At 42.3% G+C, this 14,476-nt stretch overlaps 1 protein-coding gene across 10 annotated transcripts in view; it reads right to left on the minus strand.

The window, feature by feature from the left end:
- TNRC6A (trinucleotide repeat containing adaptor 6A) overlaps nt 1-14,476 on the minus strand; it is a 96,415-nt gene that overhangs the window by 23,633 nt on the left and 58,306 nt on the right. For 9 of the 10 annotated variants that reach the window (XM_044935786.2, XM_006071153.4, XM_044935780.2 and 6 more), the window contains 6 exons: nt 9,084-11,654; nt 7,699-7,875; nt 6,823-6,998; nt 5,663-5,695; nt 4,063-4,143; nt 3,682-3,733 (listed from right to left, as the gene is read on the minus strand). In XM_044935786.2, coding sequence (XP_044791721.2) covers nt 3,682-3,733; nt 4,063-4,143; nt 5,663-5,695; nt 6,823-6,998; nt 7,699-7,875; nt 9,084-11,654 — 3,090 coding nt within the window. The remainder of the gene's footprint in view (nt 1-3,681; nt 3,734-4,062; nt 4,144-5,662; nt 5,696-6,822; nt 6,999-7,698; nt 7,876-9,083; nt 11,655-14,476) is intronic. The other variant, XM_044935784.2, reaches the window with a different exon arrangement.

Genomic DNA, 14,476 nt, shown 5'->3' on the forward strand with positions numbered 1-14,476 from the left:
TGCCAGGCACCGCTGTGAACACGCATCTCACTGAATGCTGACGGCTCTACTGCCATCACCCCACTCAGCAGATGGGAAAGATCTCCCCTCCCTAAGGGCTTGCTCTGCTGACTTCTCTGCAGTAAATACGACCTCCTCTCATGGCATCCCTGTGTCTATCAAAAATCTGTGCTTGAAACAGCCAGCTCCCAGGCTACCATCCTAAACAAAGCTCTGACTTCACATCCTTACCATATTATGCCTCCTGAGTCCTCCTCTCTCCATAGCTGAGCCACTTCTTTGTGTTTCTTTGATGTTGGGATGTACTCAGTACGTTCAAGGTCTCAGTCTTTCAACTCTCTTCAAACTGGCCTCCCTTAGGCTTATTCACCATCAAGGTAACCCTCAAATACCAATGTCTACCCTGACTTGACGCCTGTGCTCAGTGGCACATCTTCAACTGCCTGCTGGGCACCGTCACTTGAGTGCCCCTTCGTCACTTCTAACTGGAGAAACCAAGCACGATCTTGCCCTTCGATCTTCATGGGGCTCAGATGCAGTGTCTCTACTCTCCTAGTCACACACACTTGAGACCTTGGTTTTCAACTTGTTAAAACTGCAGTCCACTTCCTGGTTCCTTAGGCTCCATCCTCAGATCTCACCCACAATTTCTTCGCAACTGCGTCCTCCTCTGAGAGCTGCTGCTGGAGCCACCACCACGACACACCCGCCTTTACCACCCTCGTTTTAGGCGAGTGGAAAGGGAAAATTTTTAACAAAGGGAAGTACAGTTGCTCAGTCATGTGACCCCATAAATTGTAGCCCACCAGGCTCCTCTGTCCATGGGATTCTCCAGGCAAGAATACCGGAGTGGGTTGCCATTCCCTTCTCCATGGGATCTTCTCAACCCAGGGATTGAACCTGGGGCTGCTGCATTGCAAGCAAATTCTTTACCGTCTGAGCCACCAAAAGGAAAGTATTCTTCAATAAGCATTTGCAACAAATTCTTCCCTGTTCTCTTTCCCTCTGTTAATTCACCGAAACATCCAAAATAGCCATTTTCAACTCTTTTCCTCACTTTTGACATCTAACCTAGGCAACTCTTCTCTCAAATCTCTAAGTTGTTCTTTCCTAAAAATCCACATTATCTCTGCCTACCTAATAAAATCTTTTTTAAAAAAGTAGTGTGATATATCCTCTCCCCAAACCATTCCTCCAACCATTTGGCATCACTTCAGAAACCACCTGAGCTCCAAATGTAGCAGCCTTCCCTTGACCAATTGTATAAAAAGGCCCTTAGCCCTTGGTTAAGTTACCAATGATACCTCTCCTAACCTCCAAGGTCAAATCCATACCAAGACAATCACTTGTTCCATTTCTCCTCTTTCCTTAAACGCCATTTTTTGCCCCTGGACTTTGTCCTTGGTCCATCACTCTAATCCTCTTGTCAACCCCCCCTTTTGTTAAAATTTTAAATTTTTTGGCCATACCACGCAGCTTGCAGGACCTTCCCCAACCAGGAACCTAGGTCCATGGCCGTGAAAATGCAGAGTCCTAACTGCTGGACTGGCAGGGAATTCCCTCCACAACCTATTTTTGAAGCTGTACTACCATTAATGTCTAATTAATTATACTTATTATCTCCAGCCCTACCTTTTATAAGCTCCACACCCAGATTTGTTTTTACTAGTTATTGGATATCATCACATGGTTTTCATAGCAACTTTGAACTCAGCAATCTTGTCTGTCCAACCCATTATATATTTCCTATCTCAAACAACAGCCAGTCACTGGTTCATTGTCTCTCAGCTCCAAATTCACCCTTGTTGACTGCTCTCTGAAACTGTATCTGGGCTCTACATTTTCTTCCTTTGCCAACTGGCACTGAGGTTTTATCAGCAAGGGGCACTGGAGAGACGCTGCAGGCAGAAGTTTTGCCTACTTGCTCTTGGAGGCTCTGGCAGTGCTTCAGCTTCTCCTGTGCCTTACCCTTGCAGTTCAGGGTGGTGAGCCTCACTTGAGGCCTTCTCCCACCATTCCCAAATACCTCCAAGCAGCTCTGTAGCAGAGCGTCTATGGGGACACAGCCCTCCATGAGAAGCTTGTCCCAGCACCCTAGAAGGGTAGATTGCCAGCAAGTTCCAACAACATAGCATCCCAGCAACTTCTCTTGCCATTCAGTGAGTCATGCAGGAGGCAGAGCCTTGTCCTCGTAGGAACAGACACATATTCTGGATATGGATTTTTCCCCCCCCCTTACCATCCATGGTCTCACAGAGGCCTTATCCATCACTCCTCACAGCATTGTCTGATCAAGAACTCATTTCATAGCAAAGAAAAGACTAATAATGCGCTTAACTGGTCTTACCACAGACATCACCCGAAAGTAGCTAGCCAAACTGAAAGGTACAAGTGGTTACTGAAGACTTGGGTGCAAAGCAAGCTGAGAGGCAACACCCTAAAAGGACGCAGCAGGAGTCCAAAGGTGAAAGCAGAAGCGGCTTCTCTCACCACTTCACCCAATAAGTAACAATTCTGCGTGCTACCTACTGCTTATCTATCTGTTAGCTGTGCAGGCCATTTTCTTCTTTCTCTTTGCTTTCTGCATTTTTAAGCTGCTGAAAGTTGACTTTTACAATTTAGTCTCTAGGTTACTTCTTGTATCAGCTATCCATATATTCTTAGGTGGGCCTGTTATTATCTCTTCCTAGCCAATCCCTCATCAATCTAACAGTAATTCTTTACATCTGTATTAAACTTTGCCTGTTCAAATTACTATACGGTCCCTCTCCTCCATCTGGACTTAGACTAAACCAGTAACACGACCACCTACACAACTGTCCAGACAAGGAGGCTGGGAACTATCTCTTACCACACCCTTGTGCTCATCCTCTGTAACAAATTGGTTCAAATAAATGATCAACTTTTACTGATTGTGATCCCTATATCTCCACTGAATTAAGATTCTTCCCACCAACTGTCTTAGCTTAGAGCTATGAAAATTCTCACCAGCTACAGCAACAAAATCTCTAACTGGTTTGCTATATTTAGTAACTTTTAGTCTTCCTCCGCTGCTAATGTTTTCTGTCCCAAGATTTTCGATCTACAGCCATGACTATTTTTCTAAAACATAAATCCAAATCATTTCATTCTCTTGCTTACAATTCTTTAATCTCTTATTTTCAGAATAAAGCTCAGACACCCAAGTGCCACATGATTTAGAACCCACCTAGTTTTCTAGCAAATCCACCTAGGTACAGCTTTTACTACCACCACACTCCCACCACCATAGTCAATTTATATCTATCTATTCTTCAACTACATGGAACTACTTGCCATTTCTCCAATATGGCTTCAGATGTTTCTGTCATTGTATCTGGGCCTTTGTAAAAGTGTTCCCTAAATTAAGAAGACTGTCTCACCCAACCTGGATAACTTATTCTTGACAGGACTACATCTGCAGTAACCAAAGACTAACAGTACCATTAGCTTAGATTTGCACAGTGATTTACACTTTAAAAGGCACACCAAATCGCATAATCCCCACATTCTCATATACACCAGAGAACAGGAACGCTGAGGCAGAAACCCAGAGCTCCCTCTCCTGGTTGAGGTCAATGCTTTTTCAATTGGATTACGTCACAAGTGAGTCTCCCTATCAATGATGAATATGAAACTCAAGTTGATTTAATTTTTTCTTACCTCCAGAAAGGTCCATCTTATTGCTCTGTACATTTTCTTCTGGTGAGTCTCTCTGAAAACGAAAAAAGTAGCTTGTTAGTTGAGCTTAACTTGCAAACGAAAATAAAAGTGAAGCATTTTACTATTTCCTTATTTGTGAAATTTAAGTGGAACATAAAACATGTTAGGCAATGAACACTGCCTAACATGATAAAAAATAATAAAAGATATGTGATCAGTATTTTTAGCTCTAACTATAAAAATAAAGAACTCATGGAAAATTTTATTCTAACCTCAGCATATTCATAACGACTCAGCGAACAATTAAAGAAAAAAAAATGAAATCAGGGTAAGTTTATGAACCATTAAAAGGGGAGGAGGTTGCTGAAAAAACATACTTACCGAAAAACTGATATTTGAAAACTGTTTAACAAATGGATTTATCCATGCTTCTTCTTGTTTGTTTCCACCTTTCATCATTCCCTTTGTAAAATAAAAGAGCAGAAAGATGCCATGGCCATCTCTATTTATCTGGGTATAGTGATGGATTAATTAAACTTCAAGACAATTCCCAACTCTCATTTTTAGCCAATAATTTCTCCTCCAACCAACTCTTCTCACCGAGTTGTTAATAATTAAAAATCAACTTATTTGATTTTCAACTTCCTTTGCTCCAGTCCTCTGGTATAGCTGTAATGCACAGAGAAATCTCTAAGGGCAAGCAGTCAGAAGGAAAAGACAGAAGCAAAGGGCCTTGATGACCCACAGAAAGTAAACAGGTCCTCTGGATAATGGAGAACTGTTCATCAGACAGTTTCCAATGTACAAGTGGACTGTGTTCTAAAAAATTAATTATAATTTGGATCTGTAGAATTCTCACACCAAAGCAAAGTAAAAATAGTCACTAGGCTCTCAGGTTAGTCCAAAGAAACCAATTAAAACCATAATTTAATTATGCTATGTGCACTGTACTGAAAAAACACCATATGTTTCCATACGAAAGAGTATTTTAAAATTCCAATTTATGTTGCCAAGAACACAATATCCCCAGCAGCAACTAAAGCTGGGATTCTTCCTTCTTGGTGTTGGCTTTCTGTGGCTGGTTGGGGTATGGAAGGTACGGAAACCACTTGGAAACATGAGCTGAGAGAACAAATGGTCCATGATTAGCAGCTTGGTAGACAGGGAGGCTGGAAGCCATAGAGACCAAGGCCGCCCATAAATGATCACAGAACCATTCTCAGCTTGTTGCCATAATTTCCCTATCCCGTTGCTACTACCTGTTCCTTCTGACTGCGGAACAGAACACAGCTTCGTAATTTCCCCTTGAAAGCAGGTCTCTGAAGCAAGCATCTAACCCTTTCCAAGGCCTGTGAAGTTGACTTTGATTCCTTTTCCTCTTTTACCCCCACCCCATACTTAACTGGTTGCTAAGATCTGTCTCTTTAATCCCAAGTGTCTCTCACATCAGTCCCTTCTACTAAATATTTATTTCTGCTTCCTAATTCAGGCCGTCCTTTCTAACCTGAATGAATGCAGACATTTCCTAAATAAGATCACTAACTTTGGTCTTTCTTCCAATTTTAAAAACCAAACCGATGCTGCCTTTTATTCAATTTGATTGGCTCCATACATTATGCTAAATAAAGTTCAAATTATCTGGCATCGTACTGAAAACACTTTAGTATCTGCCCCTAATCTAACTGTGGAGTAGACTGTCACCTCTTCCCCCCCACATTCTGTATCTCGGGCTACCACTTTTCCTAACACATCCCACTCCCAGGCATCCTCGAAACTCGAGCTAACACTCCTTAGAGCACTGCTCACACCCCCATACGGAACCCTGAGCTCCCTGAAGTATGCGCTTATCCTAGTGTTTCTGAACCCCCAGCACTAAGCACAGTACCTGGCACACAGCAGAGGCTAAATAAATATTTGCAGTTGCTTTCTAAAAGATTTTTACTAGTAGAAACAAAGGAGAAAGAGTAAAAAGGCTACACACCCTTTCCCTTCTCCTTTTTTTGCCACTCAGACCCTGTAAGGAAAGACAAAGTCACAAAACAGCATGGTCCAGTGGGAAGAACACAGGGTTTGGAACTGGAAGACCTAAACTTAAATCCCTGCTCTGTCACTTACTAGTTATGCAACTCTGGGCAAGCCACCACCTTTTCCAGTTTCAAATTCCTTATCAGTATTCTACCTCAGAAGGTTATGGGGATCAAATGATTTATGTAAAATATGGGAAAACGATTCATACACTATATGCTGAGGCAATAGGCAATTGTAGCCCAATGAAGAAAAGTCTTAAAAATGAAACTGGCAGGTCCTAGACTTAGAATCCCAGGCTCAAAAGGGAGGGACCCTGGCCATGAGCTACTGGTATCTGACTTCTTAGGTCCCTCAAAAAGAATTCATTCTCAAACAGGTTGGAAAGGATATATCAGAATCACCTGGGGGGACTAAGCACATATTTTGAAAATGGGCCCCAAGAAAATCTGACACTAGTCTTCTCAAACCTGGCTCTGCATCAGAAACATTTGGAGAGCTCGTTGAGAATAAGAAACTTGGTTCAATTTCCAAAACAACAGTAGGCCTAGAGTATAGGAAATTATACTTCTAACAAATGCCTTACAATTCTGATGTAGAGCCAGGTCTGGAATAAGGTTTGTCCATATAAAAGCAAAACCAAACACTCTACTCATTCCTAGGGACCTCTGTCCCAGGACCTTACTGAGTAGAGAAGGGACGAAGATGGGGGACGAATAAGGAGCATGGTAACTCTGGGTAACGTGGAGGTTCGGGGCTCCAGGTGAGGAGGTGGAATGGGAGATGAACTGGCAGTGTGATAGGAGGAATCAACATGTAGATTTGCCCTTCTCTTCATCCTCCCCACTGCAGGCACCATCCTGGGGTGAGGGGTTGTCCCAGGTAGCACTGGTGGAGGAGGAGGAGAGAGATGCCAAGCTGTAGCAGTGGGCAGAAAGGACCTTCCTGTGGTCCTAGGTCTCTCTAGATGGCTGCCCACACAGGAAGCTCTACCTAAGTTGGGGATTGCGTGGACTATACTGACTACCATAAACGTGCAGGCAAGCACGTTATCTTCTGTGGGGAAACTACCTTTGGAATTTAAAGTTTCAAGGGCTTTGCCCTTGAAATGTTTACCTTCGAAGACATTTTCTTTGTATATGGTGGCCAATTTAAAGATGAATTAAGCTCTTGAGATGAATTACTATTCCACATTCCAATCTCTACATCTTCTTCCTCTTCCCAGCCAGTGGGGCGATTTCCAGGCAAGGGCATATCATCACCACACCAGCCGTCTTGCATAGATTTTGGCCCTGATTGTGGATTTGTGACAAAAAGAAACATGCTATAGTCAAACAGTTCTTTCTGGAGGATGAGCACTCATTAAGGGGGAGAGCTGGGGGACAACCTAAAAACCCTCTTTTATTTCCCTTCCCAGGTTTGCATGGCAAAAATGTATGTAATATACTGAGCTAAAAGCTAAACAAGAATTTAAGTTTAGTAAAATTTTCGATAAAACACTTCTCATGCTTTTACAAATCAGAGGATTCCTAAACATGGGACATTGGTGGCATTCATGTTCGTATTTGCTTAGGAACTCGAGGATGAATGGAATTTTTAAAAATTCATCTTAATACATATTTTTAAGGAGAATGGCCCAAAAGTACAGCATGCAGGTCAGAAGCAGAAAGTATCTCATCTCTATACTTGGTCTTTGGAATCCCTAGAAGAATAGTAACAATGTCTGTCTGAATATTAAGGGTCCTTCCTGAACTCTGCTCATTATCTGTATAGTATTTAGGGGCCTGTCTGGTACCTGAGCCAGACCGCTTGGATATGTGTCCCCATGACTATTATACTCAGTCTCTTGCGCTGGATAGCATGAAAGTTGCTTGACAATTACGGTAACATGTGGATACATTATCAACTTCATAAACGTTATCCAATTACTTAATTACAGTCAATGAATCACCACTGCTATCCAACGGAAACCAGGAATTATCAGTAACTTACCAGATTTGCTTAATGTTTGTGGACCAACAGAGCTGGAGCCCCACGTGGATGTGCTGGATGCCGCAGCAATGGGTTCGCCCCAGCTAGGCCCACTGTCTACAGGTTTACCCCAGGCTGAAGTACCATTATCCACAGTTGTGGCTGGAGTTGAAGTCTCCCCCCAGGGCTCACCCCAGCCTTTAGAAAGTGTGGGAAAAGAAGTCATCAGCAGGTTGAAGGGGTAATAAGGAATACTTGGGGAACAAAAGAAGACCTTCACATTTGTGTATTAAATAATGATGCTGTGATGGGCAAAAAGGATGTCTTCTGTTTTATGTCAAGAAGACAAATAATTTTCCATTATTATAATCTAACTACACTTCTTTTTCACCTCTTCTTTCAAAACTGTCCTCGAGGTGCACAGCAGATTCTTTTGAATAATCTTAATTATGGCAAGTCATCCTCCTTTGAGGATGAATTTAATTCCTAGAAAAGCCAAGTCATTCTGAGTCAAACCTAGTCAAGCAGGTGATCAAGCTGGGTAACAGTATGTGTATAAAACTTTTACTATAAGTACAACCCTTCAACATCACTGTTCTGGAAAATGTAATTTAATAAGACTAACGATAGGTAGGCATCCTACTTGTATACGCTGGACAACACTTCTTAAAATTTATTAGGCTGTCCAAAGCCAACCATAATCAACAAAGGCAAAGCCAAGCCATAAATACATTGTTTTAAAAGAACCACAACAGCCTTCCCCTTAGATACATATACCTTTCTTCTAAGAACTATATCTAAATTAATAATACTCAGAAAAAAGAATTAGGCGCTGAAACGTTAGTTCATGAAAATACTTCTGTCTCTACATCCAACAGGATTATTATTCAATGAAACCTCCATTAAAAAGACAGTACATCTCAATGACAACTAATGAAAAATGTCATTGTCACATACATACACGCTGTATTCAACATGCCTACTTAAATAAATCCCTTCTACGGCCAATTACAGTATCTAGATTTTTAGAGGACTGTACTTTTAAGTACTTGTTTTATTTCTGGGGATAGTCAAATAATAAAACCAAAATTTAACAGCTCGAGTCAGAAAAACTGAGAGAGGAAAGTGTACAGTATTCCCACTTGACATCCCCTTTCCAATTCTGCCTTCTATAACCTTCCAGATAGAGAATGGAGTGCGTGGGATTCACAGCCAATACTACCAAAGGCAGAGCCATTTCCCAACAGTAACACCTTCCCCATAATCTTCTTTCCTACAAACTTCTCCTGGATTAAAGTTAAAAAAGAAAAAAAAAAAAAAAGTTTGTGTGCACATCCAAAAACAGTCAATTGACGACCGTGAAGTACTATGAGAAACAATCAAGACTGCAGAAAACGAGAACTTACCGGAGCCACTGCTCGCCTCTTTGTTTGAGATGGTACCTGCAGACGGTAGCAACTGGTGTACCTGTGCTTGCTGGTCTGAGCGGCTGCTGCCATTTGGGACGTTTTTGTTCCACATGTTCACATTTTTGTAGTTGTATTTGCTGGGATCTCCCCAAGCTGAAGTCCCATCGTCAATCTCCATTTTGCGACGTATGGATTCTGGGGATGGCTCCTCCCAGCCCGTGGGTTCTTCCTCTTTCACTGGGGCTGGCATAGGTCCTCCCAGCCAGCCTGTACCAGGAGGTTTGCCTGTCGCTGGCGGGATGCCCCAAGATCCGACAATGTCTTGTTGCTTGTTCCAGTCTGGAGAACTGACCGGCTTTGATGAATCTCCCCAACCTAGAGACTGATTAGACTTTGGAGGGTCTCCCCATCCCTGGGAAGGATTCGGTTTAGAAGATTCGTCCCAGCCTGATGAATTATTTGGATTAATGTTATTTCCCCATGTAAAAGAACTGGTTTTACCGAGTTCATTCCAACCAGAAACAGACCTATCACTGTCACTCCCTCCTGAGCTAGACTTCTTGTTAGCCTCTCCCCAATGGTTACTCCTTTCTCCCCAGTTGTCACCGGCAGAGACGGACCACCCTTGGTTTGACTTTTGTCCGTCACCCCATCCCTGTTTGTTCTTTTGCGAATCATTCCATGCGGACTTCTCTTCTTTGCAGTTCCCCCACTGATTGCTCTTGACCATTCCTGTAGCAGCAGAGTCATCTTCCCATCCCCCCTGGCAGCTTGAGCCTTTGGAATCTCCCCACCGCAGAGCAGGTTTGGGCTCTCCCCACCCCGATACAGATGAGGTATCATTACTACTCGGGCTAGTCTTATCTACACACGCCCCTGAGTTAAAAGTCTGTGTTGCAGAGCTTCCCCAGGCCTCTGTCCCATTGTCAGTCTTTCTCTCCCCTCTCGGTGATGTTTCTGTATCCCAGGCAGTATTCTGCTTAATAGGAGTCTGTCCCCAGCCAGAGTTGGACAGGACACGTGGATCTAAGTCAGTTCTGTTTACAATGCTTTGGAGTAACGTGTGCTGATCCATCTTCCTTCTGTCTCTACTCTGATTTTCCCCAGTCGCTTTCTCCTCGAGGCGTCCAGTGCTTTCTGTACTACCTTCACCCTCCACTGTACCTCCCGTTTTGGCCCACACGCTGCTTTGCTCATTTGTCTGAGATGCGGCAGAACCCTGACCCTCTTCCTCAGTAGACTTCCATCCGTTTGTAAACTTCTTACCGTTGCCATTTGCACTGTCACTGGAAGGCTGGTTGCCAGGCAGTTTGTTCCACTCCACGCTGGGTGTGTTAGTGCCAGTGTTTTGTGCAGGAGTTCCCCACCCTCTTCGACTTCCTCCAGAATTTGCACCATTTCCCCAGGATGCACTCTGGGAATTCACTGTTCCAGACTCCCACACGCCGCCTCCTTTGTTTGTGTTAACTTGAAAGTTAGTGCCCATAGGCCCGTTTATGCTAGGCTGCATTAGAGTTGCATTCACAGTGTCACCATTAGCTTGGCCATTAGGGCTTGAACATTTGTCTCCAGAGTAATTAGAACCATAGGCACCCCATGTAGTACCGTAAGAGCCTCCACTTTTTGACTCTCCATTGCTAAGGTGAGAAAGGGAAGTGCCATTTACAACCGAGGGAGCCTGTATCTGAGGATGATTCATTGTGCTCACACGCCAGGCCCCTGTATTACTAGGCAGTTCATTATTCTGTACTGAACCGGAGTTTGGTAAACTAGAGGTCATAAAGTTAGTAGTGTTATTTGGTCCAGTCATTTCAGTGGTAATATTTTGAGGTTGACCACTGAATGAAACCTTCTGTGTACCACTTACTTCAGATTCACAAGTTTCCTGAAGGCTTCCCCAGGTACCATGGGTGGAAGCACCACCCACTTTAGAGTTAATACTCTGATTGTTAGGCATCTGGCCTAAGGGACTGCACTGAATATTGATGCCAGAACTACCACTCCCTACAGGCCCTTTTAGGGCAAGTCCGTTGTTCTCTAATACTGGCCAGGCACCATGGTTGCTAGCTGAATTCAAAGTGCTTGGATTTAACCCTCCATTTGATGAAGAACTTACAGTGCCCCAAGCATTCATTCTATTGTTGCTACTTTCTGATTTGCTTTCAGGAGCATCCACAGAGGCCTGACATGTGCTTATTATGGCTCCATGGGAAAAACCCCACGGCCCAGTGCTACTTCCGTGGCCCACATTATTGCTGCTGCTACCAACCACAAACTTGTTTTGGGATCCAAGTCCAGTGCTATTCCGAAGGCCATCATTTTCACCACCTGTGCTCCCTGAAGCCATGATAGTGATGGGTCGCTCTGATTCAGAACTGGAGGCAGAATCAGCATCCATACATTCTGAAACCAACTCCGGATCACTGCCAGGGGCTGAGGGCCATGCTTCTTTTTCAGGGGAGTCGTTCACAACAGCATTCTTACAGTTTGTACTAGAGTCACTTGTAGACGACACAGGTCCCCGCTCTGAATTTTCATAATGGGATCCTGAAGTATTGTGGTTTATATCTAGAATAAAGAAGAAACACAAAAATATATCAAGTGTTTGAAAAAATGATGAATATATTATAAATGTGTATGGCTCCTCAACAAAATATAACACTTGTCAATATAATTACAAGGGCACTGGTTATATCCCAGCCACTAACTTTCCATATTCAATAATTAATTCCACATAGGCAGGGAATTTTGCTGCTTTGTTCATTTATGTTATTCCAAGAGCACAGAGTAGTACCTGGAACATAATAGCTCCTCAATACAGACATGAATGAATGAATGAACATATCAGCAAATAAAGAATTTGGAGTCAGGAAGGATAAGGTAGAAATGATTTATTAGGATGATGGAACAACCTAGGCTTGGAGGCCCAAGCTCAGGAAGGAAGGGGCTGGGATGGAAATGGGAAATGACAAGTGGACAGGCCAAACTTGGCGAAATGTACTAGAAATATATTAGGAATCCTTTTCTATCCACATGTTTTTAGAACAGCTATTTCACACAACTGTTTTGGGTATTATAACAAGTTTATAAGAATTATAAAGCCTTTTCCATTATGTTTGCATTTCATTAGTGTTCAAATTCAATCTGAAAAATACAGCACACAAGTAGAAATACCGCCTTCATAAAAATGTGTTAAGAGCCATGTTTATTCGAAGACAACAGAAAACGGTTGATATGCTAAAGATCAAAGTTATGATTAAAAATTCAACTGCTGACATTCAAGACATTAATGACTAGTCATACAATCCTATAAACTTAAGACTTACTGGTATGTATTATCATCTAGTTATTTTATTGCTTATAATATTTTCCCAAATGCATCACTCTCATTCAGTTTAAAACTCTGGTTAAGTCAGAAATCTTCAGAGATAAGATGTGGGCATTTAGACTGTCCTGAGGGGGTCGTTCATATTGTAGTTCTTTACTACAGTAGTTATTAGAATCAGATTTAGTGTTTGTAAGTAATACATATGCTTAAGTCATGTCCCAGATTTAATGAACCAAACACTAGGTGCTATAAGCCCAGAAAGTAAAATATCACTCATTGTGAGGGTATAGTGAAGTGACACTCAGTTGTGTCCAACTCTTTGCAGCCCCATGGACTGTAACTTTGCCAGGTTCCTCTGTCCATGGAATTCTCCAGGCCAAGATACTGGAGTGGGTAGTTGTTCCCTTCTCCAGGGGATCTTCCCAACCCATGGGACGAATCCAGGCCTTTTGCATTGCAGGTGGATTCTTTACTGTCTGAGGAACCAGAAAAGCCCATGAGGGTATTGCTGACATGGAAAATCAGATTCAACATGCATCATTATTTCTCAAAGCACAATTGCTAAGCAGCAAAAGGTGAAGAGAGCTAGAAAGACGAGTTAAAAAAAAAAGGGAGGGGGGGGGCTAAACAGAGACCAAAAATGTATACATAACTCATTAAATATATATATTTTCTCAGAAGTTCTCTAAGTGCTTCTGACTTCCACTCTCTAATTAAAAAGTACTTGGCAGTTCAAAGCTTCCAAGGAAAGCTTTTCATCTTTCAGTGCCCATGAGGAGGATTTCTCTCAGGAAATAAAGGACACAAAAACACCAGTCTCACTAACAGACGGTGCCTGCAATGCGGGCAGCTATCACTCAGCACCTGGAGCACATGCTTGATGCGGAATGCTGTCCCTGAATCCTCCAAACAACCCTACAGTAGGCATTACCTTCCCTTTACAGATGAAGAAATGGAGGCTCAAGGGCTGCAGAAAATAAGGTGAGAAAATCAGAATTCATCCTAACGGAAAAAAGCGGGGTGGCTGAGAACATAACTGGAACTCTAGAGATACCGAGACTGAAGTCTGTGCAGTAGCTGTACGACCAAACTAGTAAGATGGGAACATACACAGTACATACGGACTTCTCTACCTGGTTGTTAGTTAACCTAGCTTCATATGTAAAGTATGCAGCTCACTGCTGGCTTCAAATAAGTGCTCTATGAAGGGCAGTTTGGTGCAGTGATGCAGAGTAAAACTCTCAAAGCCAGCCTGCTTGGGTTTAAAAGTCGCTCTGTTATTTACCAGCTGTGTGACTACAGGTAAGACCCTCAAATCTTCCTGTGCCTTGGATTCTTCAACTATAAAGTGGGAACAGTAATAGTAGCTACCTCACAGAATTGTAAGGATTAAATGATTGCTAACTAAAATTGCTTTGAACTGTATCTGATTCAGATACAAATGAGGGCCATTATTTTTCACTAATTAATGTGTATCAATGATTATCATAATTTTCAATCCTATCTGCAAAGTTCTTCATTCTACCATACCTCTCTCATAAAGAGCAAAATTAGAAACCATACACCAATGTGCTTACTTTAAATCTCTACTTAGATATCTCAAAAAGGTTATTAACTCCTAGATTATACCTCCACAGGTGCCTCCTCTCAAAGGAAAAAAACAAGCCTGCTTCTTTTCCAGTTTTCTTCATCTTGGTAAGTTTCCTAAAACCTAAGATTTACCCTTGATTCTTTCCTATGAACAGCAAATCCAGAACATCAGCAAGTCCCAAACCTTTCACTTTTCTCCAAATCTAAAACAATCAAGCCATGGTCTATAACAAAAGTACTTCTGATATATTATTTGCGTGTGTGTGTCTTGCCACTTCCCATTCAACAGGAATAAGAAAACAAGACTGAGAAAGACAGACAAAACTACCCAAGCTGAAAACAAAGGAATGGACCTGGGGTTTAACACTGAAACATAATCAGCATTCCCCTAACAACAGGGAAAAGACAGGAATCTGTTATCAATACAGTTACTCAGGTTTGTGCTAGAAGCACAAACTGATGAAATATGACA

Source organism: Bubalus bubalis, chromosome 24 (genome assembly GCF_019923935.1).
Source record: "Bubalus bubalis isolate 160015118507 breed Murrah chromosome 24, NDDB_SH_1, whole genome shotgun sequence".
NCBI classification, from domain to species: domain Eukaryota; kingdom Metazoa; phylum Chordata; class Mammalia; order Artiodactyla; family Bovidae; genus Bubalus; species Bubalus bubalis.